Source organism: Larimichthys crocea, chromosome XXII (genome assembly GCF_000972845.2).
Source record: "Larimichthys crocea isolate SSNF chromosome XXII, L_crocea_2.0, whole genome shotgun sequence".
Classification (NCBI taxonomy): Eukaryota; Metazoa; Chordata; class Actinopteri; family Sciaenidae; genus Larimichthys; species Larimichthys crocea.
In genome coordinates, this window is record NC_040032.1 from 264,246 (window position 1) to 285,523 (window position 21,278).

Sequence of the window (21,278 nt, forward strand, 5' to 3'; positions counted from 1 at the left end):
TCTAGAATGGGATGCATAGTTCTTATTTGAAAAAACAAACCACTATACAACTACTTGAATTGGAGAAAGAAATTAAAGATCTTGAAAATATATATGCATCCCAATTAGATCCAGCAGTGTTTACACAATTAAACAAAATGAAACTGGAACTAAACTTTATCCTACAGAAGAAGGCAGAGTATGCATTGTTTCCGTGTAGACAGAGGTACTATGAGCGAGGTGAAGCGGCAGGGAGATTTCTGGCCCAGAGGGTGAAACAACAGTATAATCGCACTTTAATAACCTCTCAATGAAACATTTAGAGTATTTTACCAAAAATTGTATTTGTCACATGGAACAATAGACCAGGAGGATAAGTTCTTGTCACAGGTGCATCTGCCGACCTCTAAAGAAAAACAAAAAGAAATAGGGGGAGATATCACATTAGAAGAGGTTCCTCAAGCCATAAAAAATGGACTCTGGGAGGTCCCCTGGGGAGGATGGGCTACCGACAGATTTTTTATAAAAACTTGTGGACCTAATTGCACCAAGGTTGGTGATAGTATTCAGGGATGCAATTGAAAGGGGCAAGATGCCAGAAAGCATGCAATCGGCAGTAGTTACTCTGATACATAAAAAAGGTAAGAATGCGCAGCAATGTGGAAGCTATCACCCAGTGTCTCTAATAAATGTAGACACTAAAATATTGACCAAGATATTAGCTATAAGTTGGTTTTATTCGAGGAAGGTCCTCAGTGGATAATGTTTGTAGGTTACTTCATTTAATTTGGCAAATAGCCCTGAGCCTGTGGTCACTTTCTCTCTCGACCCTGAGAAAGCGTTTGATAGAGTGGAATGGGGATACTTGTTCAGGACCCTATTTAGGTTCGGATTAGGCTCCTCATTTGTTAACAACTGGAAAGGTATCCCCACATTTCCCTTTACACCGGGGTACACAGGGCTGCCCCCTGAGCCCCCTAATTTTTGCATTGGCGTTAGAACCCTTAGCAGCTGTCATCAGAAATAAGACAAATATCAAGGGTATCCAAGCTGGAAAGATGGAACACAAATTACTTTTGTATGCAGATGACATTCTATTACTGACCTCAAATCCAGAAACAGCTTTCCCTCAAATTCTTTCTTTGATTGATACATTCCTACATATCTCAAGTTACAAAATAAATTGGGGAAAATCAGAAGCAAAGCCCCTGTCTAGACTGTGCTGACCTAGTATTAGACAGAACTGGCAGTTTAAATAGCTTCCTTTGGGTCTAGTGTATCTGGGAATAAAGCTTACACCAGGTTAAAAAGACATAATGACAGAAAACATCCTCCCCCCACTTCTGAAAATCGAGAGTACTACAAAACTGGGCTAAAATAGGGTTATCTCTGCTAGAAAAAATAAACATTCTTAAAATTATGGTTGTTCCACAACTTAACTATATCATATACCTATTACCTATGAGCTTCCCTCCCTCACTGTCACACGGTGAGGTCAAGCTGGGTTTTTGTCTTGTCTTGTCATTTCCTGTTTTATTTTGAAAGATAACTCTCCTCTCGTTTCAGGTCACTTGCCCTTCCTCATGTGCCAGAGTGTTTCGTTCATTTCGTTCACCCCAGCCGGTCGTTCCCACAGTCCTTGATCTCCCTTGCTTCCCCACGTAACGTGTGCTTGTTGTTTTTGCCTCCATGTGTGTGATTTGTTGTAAATTTCATAGTATATGGTTATTGTTTTCTGTTCAGTTTTATAGCGGATTAAGCTTTTGTCCTCCCTTTGTGGAGTGATTTTCTGTTAACTTTTTCATCTTTGCTTTTATGTTTTTTCCCTCTTCGGAGTGGTTTTGTTTTGTATATTGTTGAGTATATTCTTGAATAGTATCTTTTTTTTTCGACTCTAGTGTAATTTTCATAGTCTATTCTTTGAGTCACTCAGTGTTGGAGTATTCCAATAAAGTTCCACCCAGTTGGTGAAATCTCTGCATCTGAGTCCTCCTTTGAGTCCAGGCCTGACATTAACTGCTTAAACGATTTAATTCAGCGGTAGCTGCTTTTTTGTGGGGAGGTAAAAGACCTTGTTTAAATAGAATTAAAATGTATTCTGCAAAGGAGGACGGAGGCCTCAACCTGCCAAGAGTGGATTGGTACCACTATGCCTTTTCTCTTAATCAGCTGGCCAAAATATATATTGCAGAGGACCAAGCTCTAGGTTGGGTCTTGACTGAAAAAGAACTTACTGAACCAATCCCATTACAGGCTTTTATTTCACAAAGTAAGGGAGAAATTCCATTTAGGAATCCATTATTGTTGTTTGCAAGAGAAACCTGGAAAGCATCACATCGTCTTATTGGCCTAAAGCCTGTGGTGGGTAAAAAAACTCTTTACTGGAAGTCATGAGTTGAAGTAGGGATTATTTTTATTGGAGATGTTTTCGAGGGTGATAATTTTATGCCTTTTGTGCAACTGGTAACTAAATATAGAATCCCTAAACGAGACTTTTGGAAATATTTGCAATTAAGAAGCTGTATAATGTCTGCACAACAAAAAATTCCCCTACTGCCTCAAACATAGTTACAAAAACTAGTGCAGGGCAATCAGTGGGCTAGAGGTGGAGCATCTAGATATTATAGTCTTATGAGACAATCTCACCCACCAAAACGTGAGGGTCTCAAGAGAGCATGGGAGGCAGATTTACAGGGCAAGATAATTATGAAGAAGTGGAAGGAAATAACAGGATCCTGGTATAAGACATCTAGAGAGATGCAGACCTGCTTAATTACATATAAAATCATACATAGGTTTTATTTGACTCCTTGTAAGATGGCAAGACTAAAGCTCTGTGAATCCAAGCTGTGCTGGAGATGTGAGAGGAGTAGGGGAACACTTTTACACATACTGTATAAATGTGAAATGACACAAAACCTATTGGAAAAAATAATCTTATTCATCAACAAAGTATTCATGATAGATTTATCTCAGAGTCCAGCTCTATGTATTTTGGGCATAATAACAGAGGGAGTAAAGTTATCATTCCAGCAAACCCTATGGTGTCCCTTACTACGGGATGTAGGATTGTTCTCAGACACTGGAAGTCAAAAAAATGTTATCCCATTTAATGAATGGTTGGGAGACATGACCAAAATAGCCAGCTATGAACAATTGATTTTCAGGGTGAACAATAGAGAGGATGTATTTATGAAAATATAGGGTCCATGCATAAATCTCATATGAGATAGTTGATTGGGGGAGCTATGTTGATGGATTTTCATGTAAACAATACCATGTCTGGATTGTGACAAAAGTCTGATATGTTGTGGGGTTTGAAACTGTGAGAGTGAAGGAGCTGAGAGAGATTCTGGCAATGTAAACCATGTGCATGTAGACATATGTGATTATGTTTTATGTTTGTATCAGTTTAGTTTATGCAAGTGTCTCTTTGTGAGTATTTTTTTTCATGTCAGGAATTATGTTGTTTTGTTCTTGTCATTGTTTAAGTTCATGTGGGTTGGTCCTTTTGTTTTGCTGTTGAAAAACAATAAAACATGAATTATAACAAAGAAAAAGGCCCTCACAGACAGACCTGGCTCCCCAGAGAAGACAGACTGTGCACCCACTGCACACAACACGAGGTGGAGACCGAGACACATACTTCCCATAGATCACAAACACCCAGAAAGACTTTTAGACCTTAGACAAGATCAAAAAAACTTCCATACCTGCTGGGTGAAGTACAGCAATGTGCAAACACAGCAGCAAGATTGTGAACTGCTGTGACCACGGAAGGATGTCCAGCAGACAGGACAGACCTAGACCATCTCCTCCTGCTGGACATCATTTACTTTGTATACATTTTCTTATTCTTACAAAGTTAACGTTTAACTTATATGCATGTAGGCCCTTTATTTCACAACTATTATATGCCTTATTTATAATATTGCACATCTGTAATATAAGCCTTTGTACAGGGAAAGCACAATTTCCCATTTTTTTTTATTTATTTTTTTATTCCTGTATTTTCTGTTAAGACATCTATCTATGCTTTTTGTTAATGTCACACTTTTTTTGGCAATGTTAACATGTTTCCCATGCTAATAAAGCTGTATTGAATTGAATTGAGAGAGCACATCTCGACGTTTCAGTGACGTAACCAGAAGACGACGTTTCCGTAGCAACTGGGGCCGGAGCTGCAGCTACTGCTGTACTAACGGAGCTCATCGAGGAGCGGGGGGGATTGTCGTCGGTAACCGGATACCTCCTCTGTCTTGTGGGGCGTAGAGGCACGGGGTGACGCAGTATCGAGGCGGCGAGCCCGCAGTTCCGTGCGGAGATGCTGAATATGTGGAAAGTCAGAGAGCTGGTGGACAAAGCGTGAGTACTGACGGAGGCGCAGGTGGAGCTGCCTGCACTAGCTAAACCGCTAAGTGGCTTCCAGGCTAGCTGAGCCGGCTATCTTAGCTTAGCCGCGCAGCATCAGCAGCTTTTACCGTGACGTCACGGCGATAGCCTCTCAGCTGGTAGCTCCAACTAGCTGGCTAGTTGCCAATCCTCAACCTTGTGGCATAAATAGACATGTGTGTTTTGCAGTGGCATCCTCCATTGTGTACTTTTCCAAATGGACCGCAGAGGTGAAGAAAATAGAACATTAATAACCGGAAATTAATTTGTTTTCGATTTAGAACGAAAGCTATACAGTTAGCTCGTCCCGTTAGCCGTGCTAAGCCCAGGTCGGCGGTGTGTACTGTTCTTACCACTGCTGCAGAATCACGCCCTGTCCCGCCCAGAGGATGCCCGCTGCCTCTGCTATGCATTCACTCAACATTATACCTCAGCTAGAAATCCGAGTCTTAATTATGGCGCGCTAAGTCGCTGGGTAATTGTATTGTAGTACATTTCCTGCCATTGAGCTGCCGACCATGTCTCACAGTGTACAGTGTACACAGTGAAGACCGGTCTAACGAGGCCCGAGCCCCCGTGATGGTCCCGGACAGTGAGACAAGAAAACAGGTCGTGTTGGAGCAGCTAATGCTGGTGTTGCAACCTACTACATCATGTTTGTTTGTACACGAGACAATGCTATATCGATTTATACATATATATTGTTGTGTCATCATCATCATTGTTGATGCAATGAAGCAAACAAACAAAACAAACAATTGCTTTTTTTAAAATTATTATTATTATTATTATTATTATTATTATTATTAATAACTAAACTTTCCATGTGGACACTGTCACTATCTAGATGGACAGCTACAACAAAAACATTTTCATGTAGCTTTACAAGTCACTTGTTTCATAGAGGAACAAAGTTAAAGAACATATGTATATATGAACATTAGAATAATTTTCTTGGCTGATATTAAGTAAAAATCTTATTTTCTTAAAAGTAGTACCCTGGAATCAGACTGCAGTCACACATCAACTTCTCAGATGCTTAAACATTATAACGCTGAATGTAGTGCCAAGCTCCAAGCACCTATTCCACTTATTCTGCTGAGTCTTCTAATCTTACTTTGACTTGTGTCCATAAAACTGAATCCAACCTTCTTGTGAAAACACACTCTGATCACAAAGTAATGAGGAAGGTAAACTTGAAGGATGATTAATTGAACATTAACAACTTTAATGTCACTAAAATAATCCAAAATTATTCCCACATCTCTTGTGGGAGTGGCTTAATGCTCTTGAATCTGGGATAACATTATAAATCAGAAAAGACTTTTCCATGTAAAATAATACCTAAGCTTTGTGTTGTATTATTTATTTATTTATTCTGTAATATTACCCACTGCTTTTGGCCACTGTTGGACTGATATCAAGTGCAGCACTGCAGATCAGTCCATCACCTTATTGCAGAGTAAACTGCAGTTTACAGTACTGTGGCAACGACTGTATACAGCTTCCCAGGTTTCATAAAATAAATGCACAGCACAAAGGCAGTACATTATTGATAATTTGCCATGTCAGACACAGACACAGTGCATTGTTGAGGTAGTGTTCAATTATGTTAGAGGTCCTGAGGTGTATTTTAATCATGCTGTACCAGAAGCAAAGATATTGCAACAGTGTGTGTGTCTCTCGGAGTAGGTTGGGGGCCCTTGGGGTCTAGACAGCATCAGACACATCAGTTTTTGTACAGTTATGGTCAGCTGACCACAGATCATTGGCATAGATTGTGTGCTTTGGATCAGTCAAAATCAAGGACTATTATTCTTTAAGAAAGTTATTTGTTAAAGAAAGCAGCCTTCTGTACCATGTGTGAATGCTCCATCATGTCAGTCTCAAAATCCCATTTCGAGTTCTTATAAAGCCTAAGGTAATCCGACATAGCAGCTCAGCTATGAATTTGACCTTTACAAAGATAATATAGATAAATATTGATTGATGCTGTCAGAGAGGTATTGGTTCAACTACGTTTATTATTGTGACTGTAGTTTGCAGTGCTGTTCAACTGGACTGCATTATGTTGAAAGATGGTTCTAATGTTTTGTTTACCAATTTGCAAACATGAACGGCAAAAAATATTAGAAAGACTTTTAAATGTAACGTAGTCCAGTACAACATCACTACGTACTGTAACCTCAGCAATAAACATCTGATGCTGTTGAATGAACACTTCTGTGATAGTTAAAGGTAAAACTGGCCATTCTGTTTGGTAAAGGTTAGACGTGGCAGAGATGTTGTAAGATAGGGGGCAGTCCAGGACAGAGCTGGACCTCTTGACCAGTTTGTTGAGTCTTTGTCTGTCCCTCTCTCAGACGATGCCATCACAGAGTCAGAAGGTTTTTAACAGAGTCCTGCAAACTCCAAAGGACTTCAGTCTCCTCAGTTAGTGGAGATGACTTTGACCCTTCTTGTACAGGACGTCTGTGTTGTTAGACCACTTCAGTTTGTTGTTGAGGTGATCACTCAGGTATTTGTACACTCCCACCATCTCCATATCCAATCCCTGTGGTCTGAGGCGTCTTCCTCCTGAAGTCCATCTCAATCTGCTCATTTCCTTCTAATACAGGGCTATTCAATTCAATTGGATTGGGGGCCAGTTCATGAATCTAAGGCAAAATAAGGGGCTGGAAAATCTGAGTAATCACAATAACAAACAAAGAAATTACAACAACATACTGAAGGAGTCAGCATATCCTATAGCTATTGGATTTTGCTTAATTGAATTAATAACGCTTTTTTGCAGTGGATGCAAGCATACACTCCTTGACTGTCTTTGAGTCTGTGAACGGATTTTTCTTTTTTCCCTAATATCCATGCCACTAGTAACGATACCACGTTGCTCTCTCTTGCTCCGTACAAGCCCGGAACAATATACAGCGTCTGAAGAGCGTCTTTGCTCAAAACAAAATGTAAGCCCCGATATCTTCTGCCTCCGAGCAGCAGAACCCGGTGGGAAAGTAGCATTAAAGTTAGCATGTGTTAAATTATATACATACACGGCGAGGCACTTGTTGCAAATTAAGCACACAGGATTCACATTAACAGCAATAAACGTGTATTTCGCTGTCCATTCCATTCCACTGCCTGTTCTCTGAGTCAACTTCTCTTTTTTTTTAAGGTAGAGAGAGACATTTTGTCTTGTTAGCCAACCTTCATGCTTGCTTGAAAGAAACAAGTCAGAGTGTTGCACTAGAGCGTGCTGCGAAGGGCGATTTTTGATTGGTCATGTGCGGTCCCCCAAAATATATGTCCAGCTAAAACAGGTATATTCTACCTGTTTTTCCACCACGACTTAAACGTGCGCATACCACCTCCTCCTGCACAAGAGAATGTACAATTAGTCATAGTTATGCACTATATGAGACTATCCATATGTAATAATTACAGTACACTCTAAGGGCCAGTACAAAATTCCTCAGGGGCCGGACCCGGGTATAGGTGTGTATAGGTGTACTTAATAAAGTGGCCATGGCCAACAAATCCATAACTTCATTTTTTTGTGGCTTTTTTTTTCTGACTGGATAGTTTCCTTAGTTGTTGTCTTAGTTGTTGTGAGGTGGGTAATTAAAAGTTGGAGGTTTCAGCTCCCTGTAGGTTGTTAATGTGCTACACTATTAGATACATGCTGTGTGCGACTGTATTAGCACTCATACTGTACTTACTGCATCCACACAACACTGAAACCTTGAAATGCTGTAGAAAAACACATTGTACCAGTTGGTTCTGCCCTTTAAAGGACCAATTATATTAGAAATGTGATAAGGAAAAGAAGAGGAAGTGGGTAGAGAAGAGATAAGTGAAGAGACAGAAGAAAAGGAGATAAGAAGACAGAATACATGAAAGTAGCACAGAGTGAGAACTCAGCAGAGCTTTAGATGGAGTCATAGACACCAGCTCCCATCAGCTGTTGGTTGTGCCTGACTGGGCATGATAAATACACTCGATTATTGATCCACCTCAGCAGAGCTGGCAGCGGCAGCCTTGCTTTTCCTGCAGATTAAGAGTCGTACTATTATGGCGCTCTCATCGTCGGTGTCTGCCTTATGTGCTGACAACAACACAGTCAAAGGTAGCTGCTGTACATGTACAGGTGCCTCTCAGTTCCCTTTAGCTTGAAAGGCAGGAATAGAGAAACTGCTGAGGAGTGAAGGAGTGATGATAGGATTGAAAACTGTGGGAAGTGGGGAGCGGGAGATGAAAAGGATAGAAAATAAAGTGATGGATAGGCATATTGAACAACAAGGAATGGATGACAGGGTGATAAGAAGAGGTGTGTTCAAGCTGCAGTGTTTTGGCTGTGTCTGTAGAGCAAGCTGTGTTCAGAGATACAACACACACACACACACACACACACACACACACACACAAACAGGAAGCAGACAATTCTCATGGAAAGGTTTGGCTCACTGTTTACACTCACACAGACACTCTGCTCACCTCACGTCTGTCCTGTGAAGTTCAGTGGTCAGAAGGCAGAGCTTCAGAAAGCTGTCATTCATTATTCAGTGAGCTGAGATTCTCCTTGTCTTACTTAGTTTTGTGTTTATGACACGTGAATGAATACTGTGATAATCCTGTTCTCCACACTTCTTCTCAGCTTCAGTGTGTGTGCATGAGTGAGATGTAGTGGTGTGTAGAGAGTGTATGTGTGTAGTAGTTGGATAATAGCTCTGCCGGTCATTTAGTACTTGCCCTTGTGTTTTGTTGTGTGAATATGTGTGTGTTTTAATTGTGTGTATTTCCCTCTGCCTGACCTCTGAAACTGTGACGAGTGAAGTGTGAAGGGAATCGGTACAGAATGAGGCTGGCCGAGCGTTAGGCTGACAATAATAAGCACTGTGTTCACTATAAGTGAACAAATGGACATGAAAGGGAAGCCACAGCATTTCACCTTTATGTTGAAATATTCATGGTAATATGAATATTTTATGGGTGTGATATGTTTGTGTCAACAGCACCAATGTGGTGATGAACTACTCAGAGATCGAGTCCAAGGTGAGAGAGGCCACCAATGACGACCCCTGGGGACCCTCCGGACAACTAATGGGAGAAATAGCCAAGTATGTTTCACAACCACATACACACAGTTACTGTATGTTAGTGTGTGCTTGTTGTCACTTAAGGCAGCAGACAATCTAATATATTTAAGTGTGTGTGTGTGTGTGTGTGTGTGTGTGTGTGTGTAGATCTACCTTTATGTATGAGCAATTTCCAGAGGTGATGAATATGCTGTGGACCAGGATGCTGAAAGACAACAAGAAGAACTGGAGGCGAGTCTATAAGGTAATGCTGTGTTGTGTGTGCAGCTCAGTTCTGTATTGTTCAGGACTGATTAAAGCTGAGTCTTGTTGCTTCTCTGTTCTTGTATAATTTGAACATGCCAGGCATGCAGTGCTTTTAGTAGGAGCAGTCTGTCAGTGTGATTCTCTGCTGTACTGAGGCAGCGCCTTGGTTCCTTCTTTAATCCTCCCTGAATCCTGTGTATTGCAAAGATCAGAGCAGTACATCTCATTCTTGTGTCCTGCACACATAATCATGTGAAAATGATATGCAAATATTATAAATTATGCAGTAGAGTTGGGTGATATGTTAAAATTTCCCAGCCAGCAATTGCCAATATATTCACACAGGAATGTGTGCCCCCCCCCACTGGAGTTTCAGCTGGGAAATGTGTGCAAGAGGCAGGTTCACTAAAAAATAAACAAAATAAACTCCCAAAAAGTCAAGAAAGGAAATGTTCTTACTAGTGCTGTCAAAATTAACGCGTTAATTTTGTCGATTAATTTGAAAGAATTAACGCGTTAAAAAAAATTAACGCAATTAACGCGGTTTTGTTTACTTCCGGTGGCGGCCGCCATTTTGGATGTGGCAAAGTAGAGCTTTGTTTCCCAGATATATTAGTGTGGTGTGTGTGAATGGTGTGTATAGAGGCATTAACTTAAAGCCCTCACGGAGACTGCGCCCTGCCGGTCGCCCACACTGCCCACAGCTAAAAAACGGCCCTGCTTGTTTTAGTTTACGGGCAGATCTGCCACATCCAATATGGCGGACAGGTTAACGTATCGCAACAACGGACCAACCTGCTCAATGAGGCATCTATGTATATATGTCTATGATCTATCCTAACTAAAGGAGAGTCTATGTATATATGTCTATGATCTTATCCTAACTAAAGGAGAGTCTATGTATATTGTCTATGTCTATCCTAACTAAAGGGGTCTTTGGTGTAAAGATGGATAAGGACAGACTTTTAGGGGGAACATTTCATTTCAAAATGTTGCCCGACGGCTCGTTGGACAAAAACAAGGCAATTTGCACAGTTTGCAAATCCGAATTTAAATTCCACAGAAGTAACAGGACTTTAACATATCACCTCAAAGCAAAACACCCAGTCTCACTACAGGAGTGTGGCACTCCTCAGTATATTTCCTCATTCTGGCTTTTTTTCTGTTTGCACTGTGCATATGTGCAACATAAGCCAATAAAATGAATGAATTTAAATAGATTTTCTCTGTGCTTATTCTACATTAATTTGATCATTTTACATAAATAAATATTCATTATAAGCTTCAGTCTCAGAAAAATGCATTTAATTTATTGATATATTTATTGATAGATTAATCGCGATTAATTACAGAATTTTTTGCGATTAATTAGTTAATTTTTTTTAATCGATTGACAGCCCTAGTTCTTACACATACTTTGCCTGAGGGTGGTACAGTGGTGCATTGGTTAGCAAGAAGGTTCCTGGTTTGAACCTCTGCTGGTTCTTTCTGTGTAGAGTTTGCATGTTCTCCACGTGTCTGTGTGGGTTCTCTACAGGTACTCTGGCTTCCATGGCCTTAACAGGTTAACTGGTGACTCTAATTTGTGTAGGTGTGAATGTGAGTGTGAATGATTGTTTGTCTCTATATGCTCATGTTCATGTGATGAACTGGCCTAAGCTGGGATAGGTTCCAGCCCCACTGTGACCCTGATGAGGATAAGTGGTTACAGAAAATAGATGGCTGGATGGATGGATATATTCCTTATTAAACAGAAAGTTTCTCTTCATTTAAGTTTCTGTTGTACTGAACTCAGCTGTGGCTCAGGAGGTAGAGTAGGCAAATTGCTCCTGATGCTGCACCATTGTTGTGTGAATGTGGTGCTATATAAATACGAACTTAGGGGGCGGCTGTGGCTCAGAGGCAGAGCGAGTCATCCACTAATCAGATGATCGGCGTTTCATTCCCCGGCTCCTCCAGTCTGCATGTCGAAGTGTCCTTGGGCAACATGCTGAACCCCAAATTGCTCCTGAAGGCTGTGCCATCGGTGTGTGAATGTGTGTGAATGGTTAGCTCCTCAAACTGATGAGCAGTTGGCACCTTGCATGGTAGGCAATGCCATCAGTGTATGAATGTGTGTGAATGGGTGAATGAGATATGTAAGTGCTTTGAGTGGTCGGAAGACCAGTAAGGCGCTATGTAAATACAGTCCGTTTACCATTTAAATCATAAAACACACCTCAATGAAAGACAGAAACAAAATAAAACTTGTTTTGGCAAGTCTTTCTACTCTTCTGTGTGTGTCTGTTTGTCTGTGCGTTTCTGTTTGTCTGTGCGTTTCTGTGTGTGTATCTGCGTGTGTCTGTGTGTGTGTGTGTGTGTGTGTGTGTGTGTGTGTGTATGTCTGTGTGCATCTGTGTGTGTCTGTGCCTCTAAACATGAGCCTGTCAACAGTAGGTCCTACTTGCTTTTCAGCAGCGGACCATTACATTAGCGAGGTCAAATGACAAAAACATTGAGCAATGCTGACTACATCCACCATAGTGAACTCTCGTCTCTTATCCTGTCTCTCACTCCATCTCTCTGCAAGGCTTTACTGCTGCTTGCCTATCTGATCAGGAATGGCTCTGAAAGAGTCGTCACCAGTGCCCGAGAACACATCTATGACCTGCGATCTCTAGAAAACTACCACTTCATTGGTGAGTTTGAAAATACATACCCTAACCCTAACCCTTTTGTTTAAACTTCTTTTACTTCTTTACTTACTGGGTGAATTCTTACACTTCAGAAAGATCTGTGTGTCTAAAATAGAAAGGAGTATACTGTATTCATACTCCCCAGAGAATGAACACAGTATACAGTAAATTTCAAGCCAGTTTGTCCATATTGATAGACATTTTGACCTGATGGTGTTTCTAAAGGAACTAACCAGAAACACAAGAATTCTCTGCGGACCATGAATATTTCTATCTACAACAAATGCCAGAACATTCTGGCCAGAAGTCCTCCTCATTTACTTTTCTGTCTTTGTGTGTGACTGTCCAGATGAGAATGGTAAGGATCAGGGAATCAATGTGCGTCAGAAGGTGAAGGAGATGGTGGAGTTTGTCCAGGACGATGACAGACTGAGAGAGGAGAGAAAGAAAGCCAAGAAGAACAAAGACAAATACATTGGAGTCTCCTCCGACAGTATGGGTGGAGGAGGAGGAGGAAGCATTAAGAACTGTAAGTGTTTTATTGCATCTCCTTCCAGTCAGATGATATAACTATCCAGTTTTTGTAAAGCAAGCACACTTTTGAAAGACTTTTTGAGTGGCTTATCTTATTGTTTCTTTTGGTGTCCTGTGTTTATTGTAGTTTGTCAGTTATTACAGTCTCTCTCTTTTTTCTCTCTGACTTTGTCCCTCCAGCTAATGAGTTGGATCGGAGTAAGTGGGATGAGGACTGGGACAAGAGCAAAGGAGCTTTCCCCTTTAGTGAGAAGCTCGGAGAGATCAGTGACAAGATAGGCAGCACCATCGACGACACGCTCAACAAGTTCCGAAAGAAGGAACGAGACGACTCACCAGACAGAATCAGGTAAAGTGCACATTTAAACAAAACATGTAAATGAATGCTTATTTTGAAATGGTTTTTGAAATGATATAACTGCCTTCCTTATTACAATCCCCTTTCCAAAAAAGTTGTGTAAAATGTTAACAGAAACAATCTGATCATGTGCAAAATTAAAACTCCATAATTAATTGAAAACTTCATAATGACAGTGTCAAGTAAAGTCTGTAAAAGTTGTGAAATACTGAAAGAAAGCAGCTGCTGGAACATCTCACAATGAATGAATTTAAACTATCAACAGGTTAGTAACATGACTGGGTCTAAGAAAAACATGTTAAAATAAAGAATCTGTGGATTTCATCATCTACAGTTCATAATATCATAAAAAGATTTAGAGAATCAGAAGAAACCTCTGCACACAAGGGACAAGGCTGAAAGCCAATATTTCACCTATAAACCAGATCCAGAAATGCCTTCGGTAGAGCTGAGCTCATTTAAGATGGACTGAGCTTATATTCTTTCACATGGTAAATGTGCCTGGTATAGCGCCTTTCTAGTCTTCCGATAAAAGCGCTCTACACTACATTCTACATTCAACTGCTCATCAGTTTAAGGATTCAAGCATTCATACGGGAGCAACTTGGGGTTCAGTATCTTGCCCAAGGACACTTCGGCATGCAGACCGGGGAGCCGGGGGATCGAACTGCCGATCATCTGATTAGTGGACGACCCGCTCTGCCTCTGAGCCACAGCCGCACATGTCTTTGTGCTACTTTGATTAAATATGTTTTTCAGTGTTTTCATATCATTTACATTTTATACAGCATGCCAACTTTTTTGGAAACATGGTTTTAATAGTTGCCCCTTTAAACTCTGAATCTTTTAACAAAAATAAAATAATGCAATGAGTCACCCACTTATAGCAAATCAGATGTTTTTTGGTCTCTCTGGCATGTGTTTAAAATATTTACACCATTGTGTCTTGGATCATCCATTACATAACCAAATGTACACACAAGGCACACAAGAATTGCAAAGCAACAACTACAGTAAGTAGTCAATAGCGAAATCTCCTGAGTGCTGCTTATCATCCATCCTTCGTCTGGTTGCCATAGTGACAATGAGGAGGACAGAGCATCGAGAAATGGTAGGCAGGAAACCCTTGAGTTCAAAGATGAAGAAGAAACTGTCACGACGAAGAGCATCCAGATCACACAAGCAACAGAAACCACAACCACGACAACACGGAAACGCAGCGGAGCCACAAGCAGCAAGACACTGGACCTGGGTGCTGCAGCTCACTACACTGGAGACAAGAGCCCGGAGGACATGGTACTTAGACAGACACTCATGCTTTTCCAAAAGTATTCCAACGGTATGCCTTCAATCACCACATCTCTCTTTACTCCTGTCTTCAGTCATCAGTCAGGCAGTCGTCCAGTAGCGGACTAGCTGACCTGCTAGTGATTGACACTTCATCCAATCAGGGAACTACAACGGGTAACTACAAACTTTTACACACACATAGATGAGGAAAGAATTAAGGATATGTTGTGTACCTGTCTCTTGTTGTTGAACAAGAGTTTTCAGTCCTTTGCTTTTTATCTGCTATATGTGTGTGTCCGTCCATACAGGTGGAAGTTCAGACCTCATTGGTGGCTTTGCTGACTTCTCCTCTCCTGCGGCCTCTGCCAGCCTCCCAACCTCCACTGGTAAACTTGTTTTTTTGCCTTTCTGTAGTAATCTTAAACTGCTTTTATATCTGTAGTTCAGCTTCATTTGGCCAAGAGAAAGGATGATACATTGCTGCATTTTTAGTTGTGGTCCAGTTCATGTTCACACTGGCTTTTTATGAGTCAGGAGGAGTAAGTCCGTATTCAGACAGGATGCAGCACTGCATTCATTTGAGTGCGTTATTTGGGTTGTCTTCAGCAGTGCGGGCGCAGGGGTGTCCACCAAAAAACACAGCCTGACGTTACATTGTGGCCACCGATCAGACACTCACACAGGTCAAACCTCCACATAGTGACACAAAGAAGTAAAATTTGATCTCTGTCCGATTGTTTGAGAGGGAGACAGAAAGAGCACTTTGGTCTGTTAATAGGAGTGAGCAAGCGCTGGCCTCAATAAAGCTGGTTAATCAGAGAAATAAGTTATTTCTTGATTGTTTCACAGCAGTTACTTTCAGCACAAACAGACACATCCCAGCAGACCACCTCAGTCAGCAGATGGGTTAAAGCTATTGAATTCATGCTAACATCACATATCTACTATCACAAAGTCCTGTGGTAGGTCCAGTTGCTTTCACACTACAAATGAACCATAGCAGAGTCCACTTGAAAGCGGACCAACACCCTCCTTTTTAAGTCCACAACAGGGTTCAATTGATTATACTAACCGGGTAAACCCACCATTGCTCTTTTTAACTGACCCAAGCGGGTTATGTGTGACAGCAACCGTAGGTGCTGAAATATGCTCTGAGAACAAGTTCAGATGAGGTCACTGTTTTTTTTTTTTGTTTGTTTTTTTTACAAAATGAATGTAACACACAGTGAAGAAGAAGGGCAGTTTAAAATCAAGATGAATGTTAGAACCACAGTTTAACATAATCACTGCACTCTTGTGGCCAGCTGCTGCATCATCCAATGGAAATGGAGAATTTGGAGACTGGAATGCCTTCTCAGCTAATCCACCAGCTACGTCTAGCTCTGTTCCCTCCCAGCCTGTCACTGACCTTTTTGGCGGCGTCCAGTCACCCTCAGCCTCTAATCCCACCGCTGTCCCACCTTCTGCCGAGCTCTTTGACCTGATGGGTGGAGTTAACCATCAATTAACCAATCCACATACAACACTGAGTGCCTCTCAGAGCATGACTTTCTCTTTGGGAGGGGCGACGCCAGGAGTTTCTGTTGCTATGCCTACTTTGCCACTTTCTCGCTCTCAACAGGTAGGTACCGTACACATCACAGGTCACATAGTCGGTCTTCAGTTGTTGTAAATCAACCATTCTTGAGAATTGGGACAAATCATGACCTAAAAAAACTAAAATTATTACTTTATCTTTAAATAACACCCTTGACCCACACAAGATTTCACAACTTCAAACTGTTAAGATATGTGCCAAAACTCACAATACACACTGAAAACATAGATGTAAAAATGAAATTTGTTTTAAAATATATCTGAAAACATAGATGTAAAAATGAAATTTGTTTTAAAATATATATTTTTAGGGCTGTCAATCGATTAAAAAAAATTAACTAATTAATCGCAAAAAATTCTGTAATTAATCGCGATTAATCTATCAATAAATGTATCAATAAATTAAATGCATTTTTCTGAGACTGAAGCTTATAATGAATATTTATTTATGTAAAATGATCAAATTAATGTAGAATAAACACAGAGAAAGTATATTTAAATTCATTCATTTTATTGGCTTAAGGTGCACATATGCACAGTGCAAACAGAAAAAAGCCAGAATGAGGAAATATACTGACGAGTGCCACACTCCTGTAGTGTAGACTGGGTGTTTTGCTTTGAGGTGATATGTTAAAGTCGTGTTACTTCTGTGGAATTTAAATTCGGCTTTGCAAACTGTGCAAATGACCTTGTTTTTGTCCAACGAGCAGTCGGGCAACTTTTTAAAATGAAATGTTCCCCCTAAAAGTCCATCCTTATAAATCTTTAAGCCATAGACTCTCCTTTAGTTAGGATAGATCATAGACATATACATAGATGCCTCATTGAGCAGGTTGCTCCGTTGCTGCGATACGTTAACTTGTCCGCCATATTGGCTGTGGCAGATCTGCCTGTAAACTAATACAAGCAGGGCCGGTTTTAGCTATGGGCAATGTGGGCGACCGCCAGGGCGCAGTCTCCGTGAGGGCTTTAAGTTAATGCCTCTTATACACCCATTCACACACACACACTAATATATCTGGGAAACAAAGCTCTACTTTGCCACATCCAAAATGGCGGCCGCCACCGGAAGTAAACAAAACCACGTTAATTGCGTTAATTTTTTTTAACGCGTTAATTCTTTAAAATTAATCAACAAAATTAACGCGTTAATTTTGACAGCACTAATATTTTTATGAATATGCTGACCCTCAGCAGACCCCTTAGCTCAGTTGGTAGAGCAGCCGCCCCATGTACAAAGGCTCAATCCTTGCTGCAGAAGCCCAGGGTTCAAGTCCAACCTGTGGCTCTTTCCTGTATGTCATTCCTCATCTCTCTCTCTCTCCCCACATTCCTGTCACTCTTCAGCTGTCTCTGTCAAATAAAAGCTTGAAAAGACCAGAAAAATATCTTTGAAAAAAAGTGGACCCTTTTTGATAAATTAATTCAATAATATTGTTATCAGGTGTGTTCCACCCATAACAGGTATATTATATTTTCATAATATTATTATATTTTGTCAACTCCGTCAGATATTTTAGAGATGACACCTATGAGGTGACATAACTCTGATTTTTCTTTATTAGTGGTTTCTATGGTACGTGTGTGTTCTTTGTGTTAGCGTGTTGTGTCATAGTGTGACACAAACTGCTCATTAGGGCTGCAAAGATTAGACAAAGTAATCCATGACGTTGACAATAAAAATCCGTCTGTGGAATTTTAGCTTTGATGCATCGTATTATAAAACCCCACTGTATGATCATATACTGTTAAATAAAAGATTTCAGAAAAGATTTAGGCTGTTAATGGTGGGTTTTTTCCCTATATGTCAGAACTCGTCGTGCCTGCTTTACCTAACTGTATTTAAAGTGTACAATATTTGTCATTTATTTCAGAGCTTGGGTGGCATGACATCCCAGCAGGCCATAGCACAACAGCAGAAGGTCGGTGGCGTTGGAGGTCAGGGATCGTTGGGGTCAACCTGGTCTGACCCCTCTGTCAACATCAGCCTTGACTTCCTATCAGCAGGCCTCAACCCCATCAAGACACCACCCACACTCAACAATATCATCCAGCAACAAGGTACCATTGTGTAATTCTTTCTCTTTGTGCATTTTTAAAAAGAGAAAAAAATTAAAACTCTGCAGAATTAATACCAAGTGTTTGAATGTATGTTGTTTGGATTAGAAGTTTCAAAAATGACCAACCTGCTACACTTTATAAACCAAGTTATGACTTCTTTAACCCCCATACGTGTCTGTGCAGGAGTGCCTCCCGTCAACTTGTTGGCCCAGAACTTCGGAGGACTGAACCTCAGCTCCCCACCCCACGTGACACCCATCAGACCACCAGCCAATCCCATGATGGCGGGCAATGCCATGACGATGGGCATGCCTACGTCGATGGCGACTGGCATGCCTGCTTCCTTGGCAGCGAATATGCCCCCTTCAATGACAACGGGTACCATGGGGATGGGAGGAATTCCTGTAAACCAAGGCATGATGGGAATGAACATGAGCATGAATATGGGCATGGCCACTCCAGTGATGATGGGTGGTATGGCTGGCATGGGAGTGCCGGGAGTAGGGATGGGCCTGACGCACTCCATCACCCCAGCCGTGGTTCCACCCAAACAAGATGCCTTCGCTAACTTTGGCAGTTTTGGGAAATGAAGGAGTAAAAGTGTGTGTGTGTGTGTGTGTGTGTGTGTGTGTGTGTGTGTGTGTGTGTGTGTGTGTGTGAGTGTGTGAAGGGGAGAGAAAGTGTCTGATGATTTGAGTGTGAACCACTGAAGGACTGCTGTACTTGAAGACAACCTTGCATGTTTCTCTTTCTGCTTCTGCTCTCTTTGGCACCAGTGATCGTTGATCACGATCTTGAAGGTGGGGGAGAGCGCCCACTGGTGCCCCTGACACACTGCTAATTTGATGACAGAGGACACCACAAAAGCAGGGAGGGTGAAAACCCTCAGCCTCTAGTCATTACTTTCCTGTGGGAAACCTGGTTTTATAGATGAACTACACTGTAGACTGAGATGTTTTCTATCATTTCAGCCAGAATCAACCGCAAAATTTAAGCCATTACATTATTGCCCAGGCATGACTTTTACTTCCTCTTACTTCTTGTGCAAACACTTACAATGTCTGGAGTTGACAGAATTCACAATATAGTCCCCCTGCAGAGGGAAGGATGGGTGTATGTGTTGAGAATATGGTCATACTTATTCGTGCCATATTAGGGTGAAGGATTTGGATATTACACCCTTCTTCTCTGTTTCCCCTCTCCCCTTCCGATCAGGCTCACGGCAGCTCAAGGTCACTCACTGTTTAAAGTGATGTTTGTCATCTCCTTTCCATTTTTTCATTTTGTCAGGTTCATGCTCAGTGAGAGGGACAGTCAGTATTTTCTTCAGTATGATTCACTGTCCCTTTTATTTCTGACTTACATACATCTATTGTGTCTATTCTACTTTCATATACTGATTATGAATAGGAACGAATAGGTACGGAATAATGTTTTTTAAAGAGTATTTTCTGGCTGTGGGAAAAGATTAAAAATCACAATCCTTTAAGTTTCCTCTATGTTTAAGTCACTGACAACCCAGCAATGTACCTTTTGATTACAAAGTTGTTTTGCCAGCAAACATTTTTCACCCTGCCGCTCACTTTGGGCTCTCTTGGTGCGTGGCTTGCATATCTTGTGCCCCCCAAACTGAAGCACATTAATTTTTCATATGGATTAGATAAATCAGAGGATTTTCTTTCACTGGTTGAGTTTTAATAAACGATTTCTACAGCTAGCTGAGATCAATCTGAAGGGTTTTCGCAGTCTCAAGTGAAATGTTTGTCTGGGAAAAGAGTGAATGAGTGTGTGTGACTTTATGTATGGGTATAGTTTTCTCTGTTTGATGTGCAAACACAGCTAAGCAGAGCCTTTTGTCATTTTCTGAGGCACTGCACTCCAAATGACCAAATCTTTATTTTGTTACTCTCAGAAGAATGATTCCATAGCTGTTAGTTTTTATCAGTTTTATTTTATTAGTTTTAAGTTAATGTTCATATGGGAGAGCTACTGCACTAAAAACATTGTTTAGTTGACAAGAATCATTATTTTGTTTTCTCTTTGGGTACAGCTTGTTTTATTTGATTGTACTCTATTTTCTGTACTTCGTTCAACATGAAATTAAATTATAACATTAAATATTCTGTTTCCTCATTTTAGAGTTTTATTCCTGGCTTTGCATGGAAGCTTTGAAAATCATTTTTAGACAATCATATTGTGATATAAAATATATATGGACCATTTACCTAAACAGCTAACAAAACCAATAAAACAAAGTTTGGTATTTATGGCAAAGAAAGGACGTTTAAATTGGTGGCTACAGCCCAGTGTGTCTATTCCTAGATCTGTGTCAGTCAACAGCAGGAAATGTCATGATGTTATTTTAGGTCGTAAAACTCACATTAAAATGCTATAAAGCAAACAGCTAGAGCTTCAGGACTGAGGCCTCCAAAAAGTTTATAGTCGAGGTAACAAACAGTTTTTCATTTATAACAATTTGTATAAAACCCTGAAATCCAGACCACGCTGGCAGGTAAAGCATACATGGAACACCATAACAAAGTGGCTGGAGTAGTGAACAGGAACATCTGAGTATGGGCTGTAAATCCCAAGGTCAGAACGGAAGACACTTCCCAAGGCGGTTGAGAATGACCGAGCCAAGATCCTGTGGGACTTCCAGATCCAGACTGACAAGCTGGTGATGGTTAACCAACCAGACATCGTGTTGGTGGACAAACAACAGAAGCAGGCTGTGGTGATAGACGTAGCAATTCCGAATGACAGCAATATCAGGAAGAAGGAACACGAAAAGATCGAGAAATGCCATGGGCTAAAAGAGGAGTTAGAGAAGATGTGGGGAGTAAAGGCAACAGTGGTGCCAGTGGTAATCAGAGCACTGGGAGCTGTGACCCATTAACTGGATGACTGGCTACAGCAGGTTCCAGGTACAACACCTGAGGTCTCTGTCCAGAAGTGTGCAGTCCTAGGAACAGCTAAGATACTGGGCAGAACCCTCAAGCTCCCAGGCCTCTGGTAGAGGACCTCAGCTTGAGGAAGACACACCACCTGGATCTACCA

General features: G+C 41.0%; 1 protein-coding gene across 1 annotated transcript; it reads left to right on the forward strand.

The window, feature by feature from the left end:
* Positions 1 to 4,110: 4,110 nt before the first annotated feature.
* On the forward strand, positions 4,111 to 20,339 carry LOC104938447 (clathrin interactor 1). The gene is made up of 12 exons (XM_010754842.3): positions 4,111 to 4,344; positions 9,378 to 9,482; positions 9,609 to 9,705; positions 12,277 to 12,385; positions 12,732 to 12,911; positions 13,097 to 13,265; positions 14,354 to 14,570; positions 14,657 to 14,738; positions 14,873 to 14,950; positions 15,869 to 16,185; positions 18,035 to 18,221; positions 18,405 to 20,339. Exons 1-12 carry the CDS (start codon positions 4,304 to 4,306, stop codon positions 18,809 to 18,811), a joined length of 1,989 nt encoding a protein of 662 aa, XP_010753144.2. The 5' UTR covers positions 4,111 to 4,303; the 3' UTR covers positions 18,812 to 20,339.
* Positions 20,340 to 21,278: the final 939 nt, after the last annotated feature.

Coding starts and splice junctions, on each gene's coding strand:
- LOC104938447 (XM_010754842.3), top strand. CDS start 4,304: ATGCTGAATATGTGGAAAGTCAGAGAGCTGGTGGACAAAGC. Junction 9,483..9,608: donor CTAATGGGAGAAATAGCCAA/GTATGTTTCACA, acceptor GTGTGTGTGTAG/ATCTACCTTTATGTATGAGC. Junction 9,706..12,276: donor ACTGGAGGCGAGTCTATAAG/GTAATGCTGTGT, acceptor TCTCTCTGCAAG/GCTTTACTGCTGCTTGCCTA.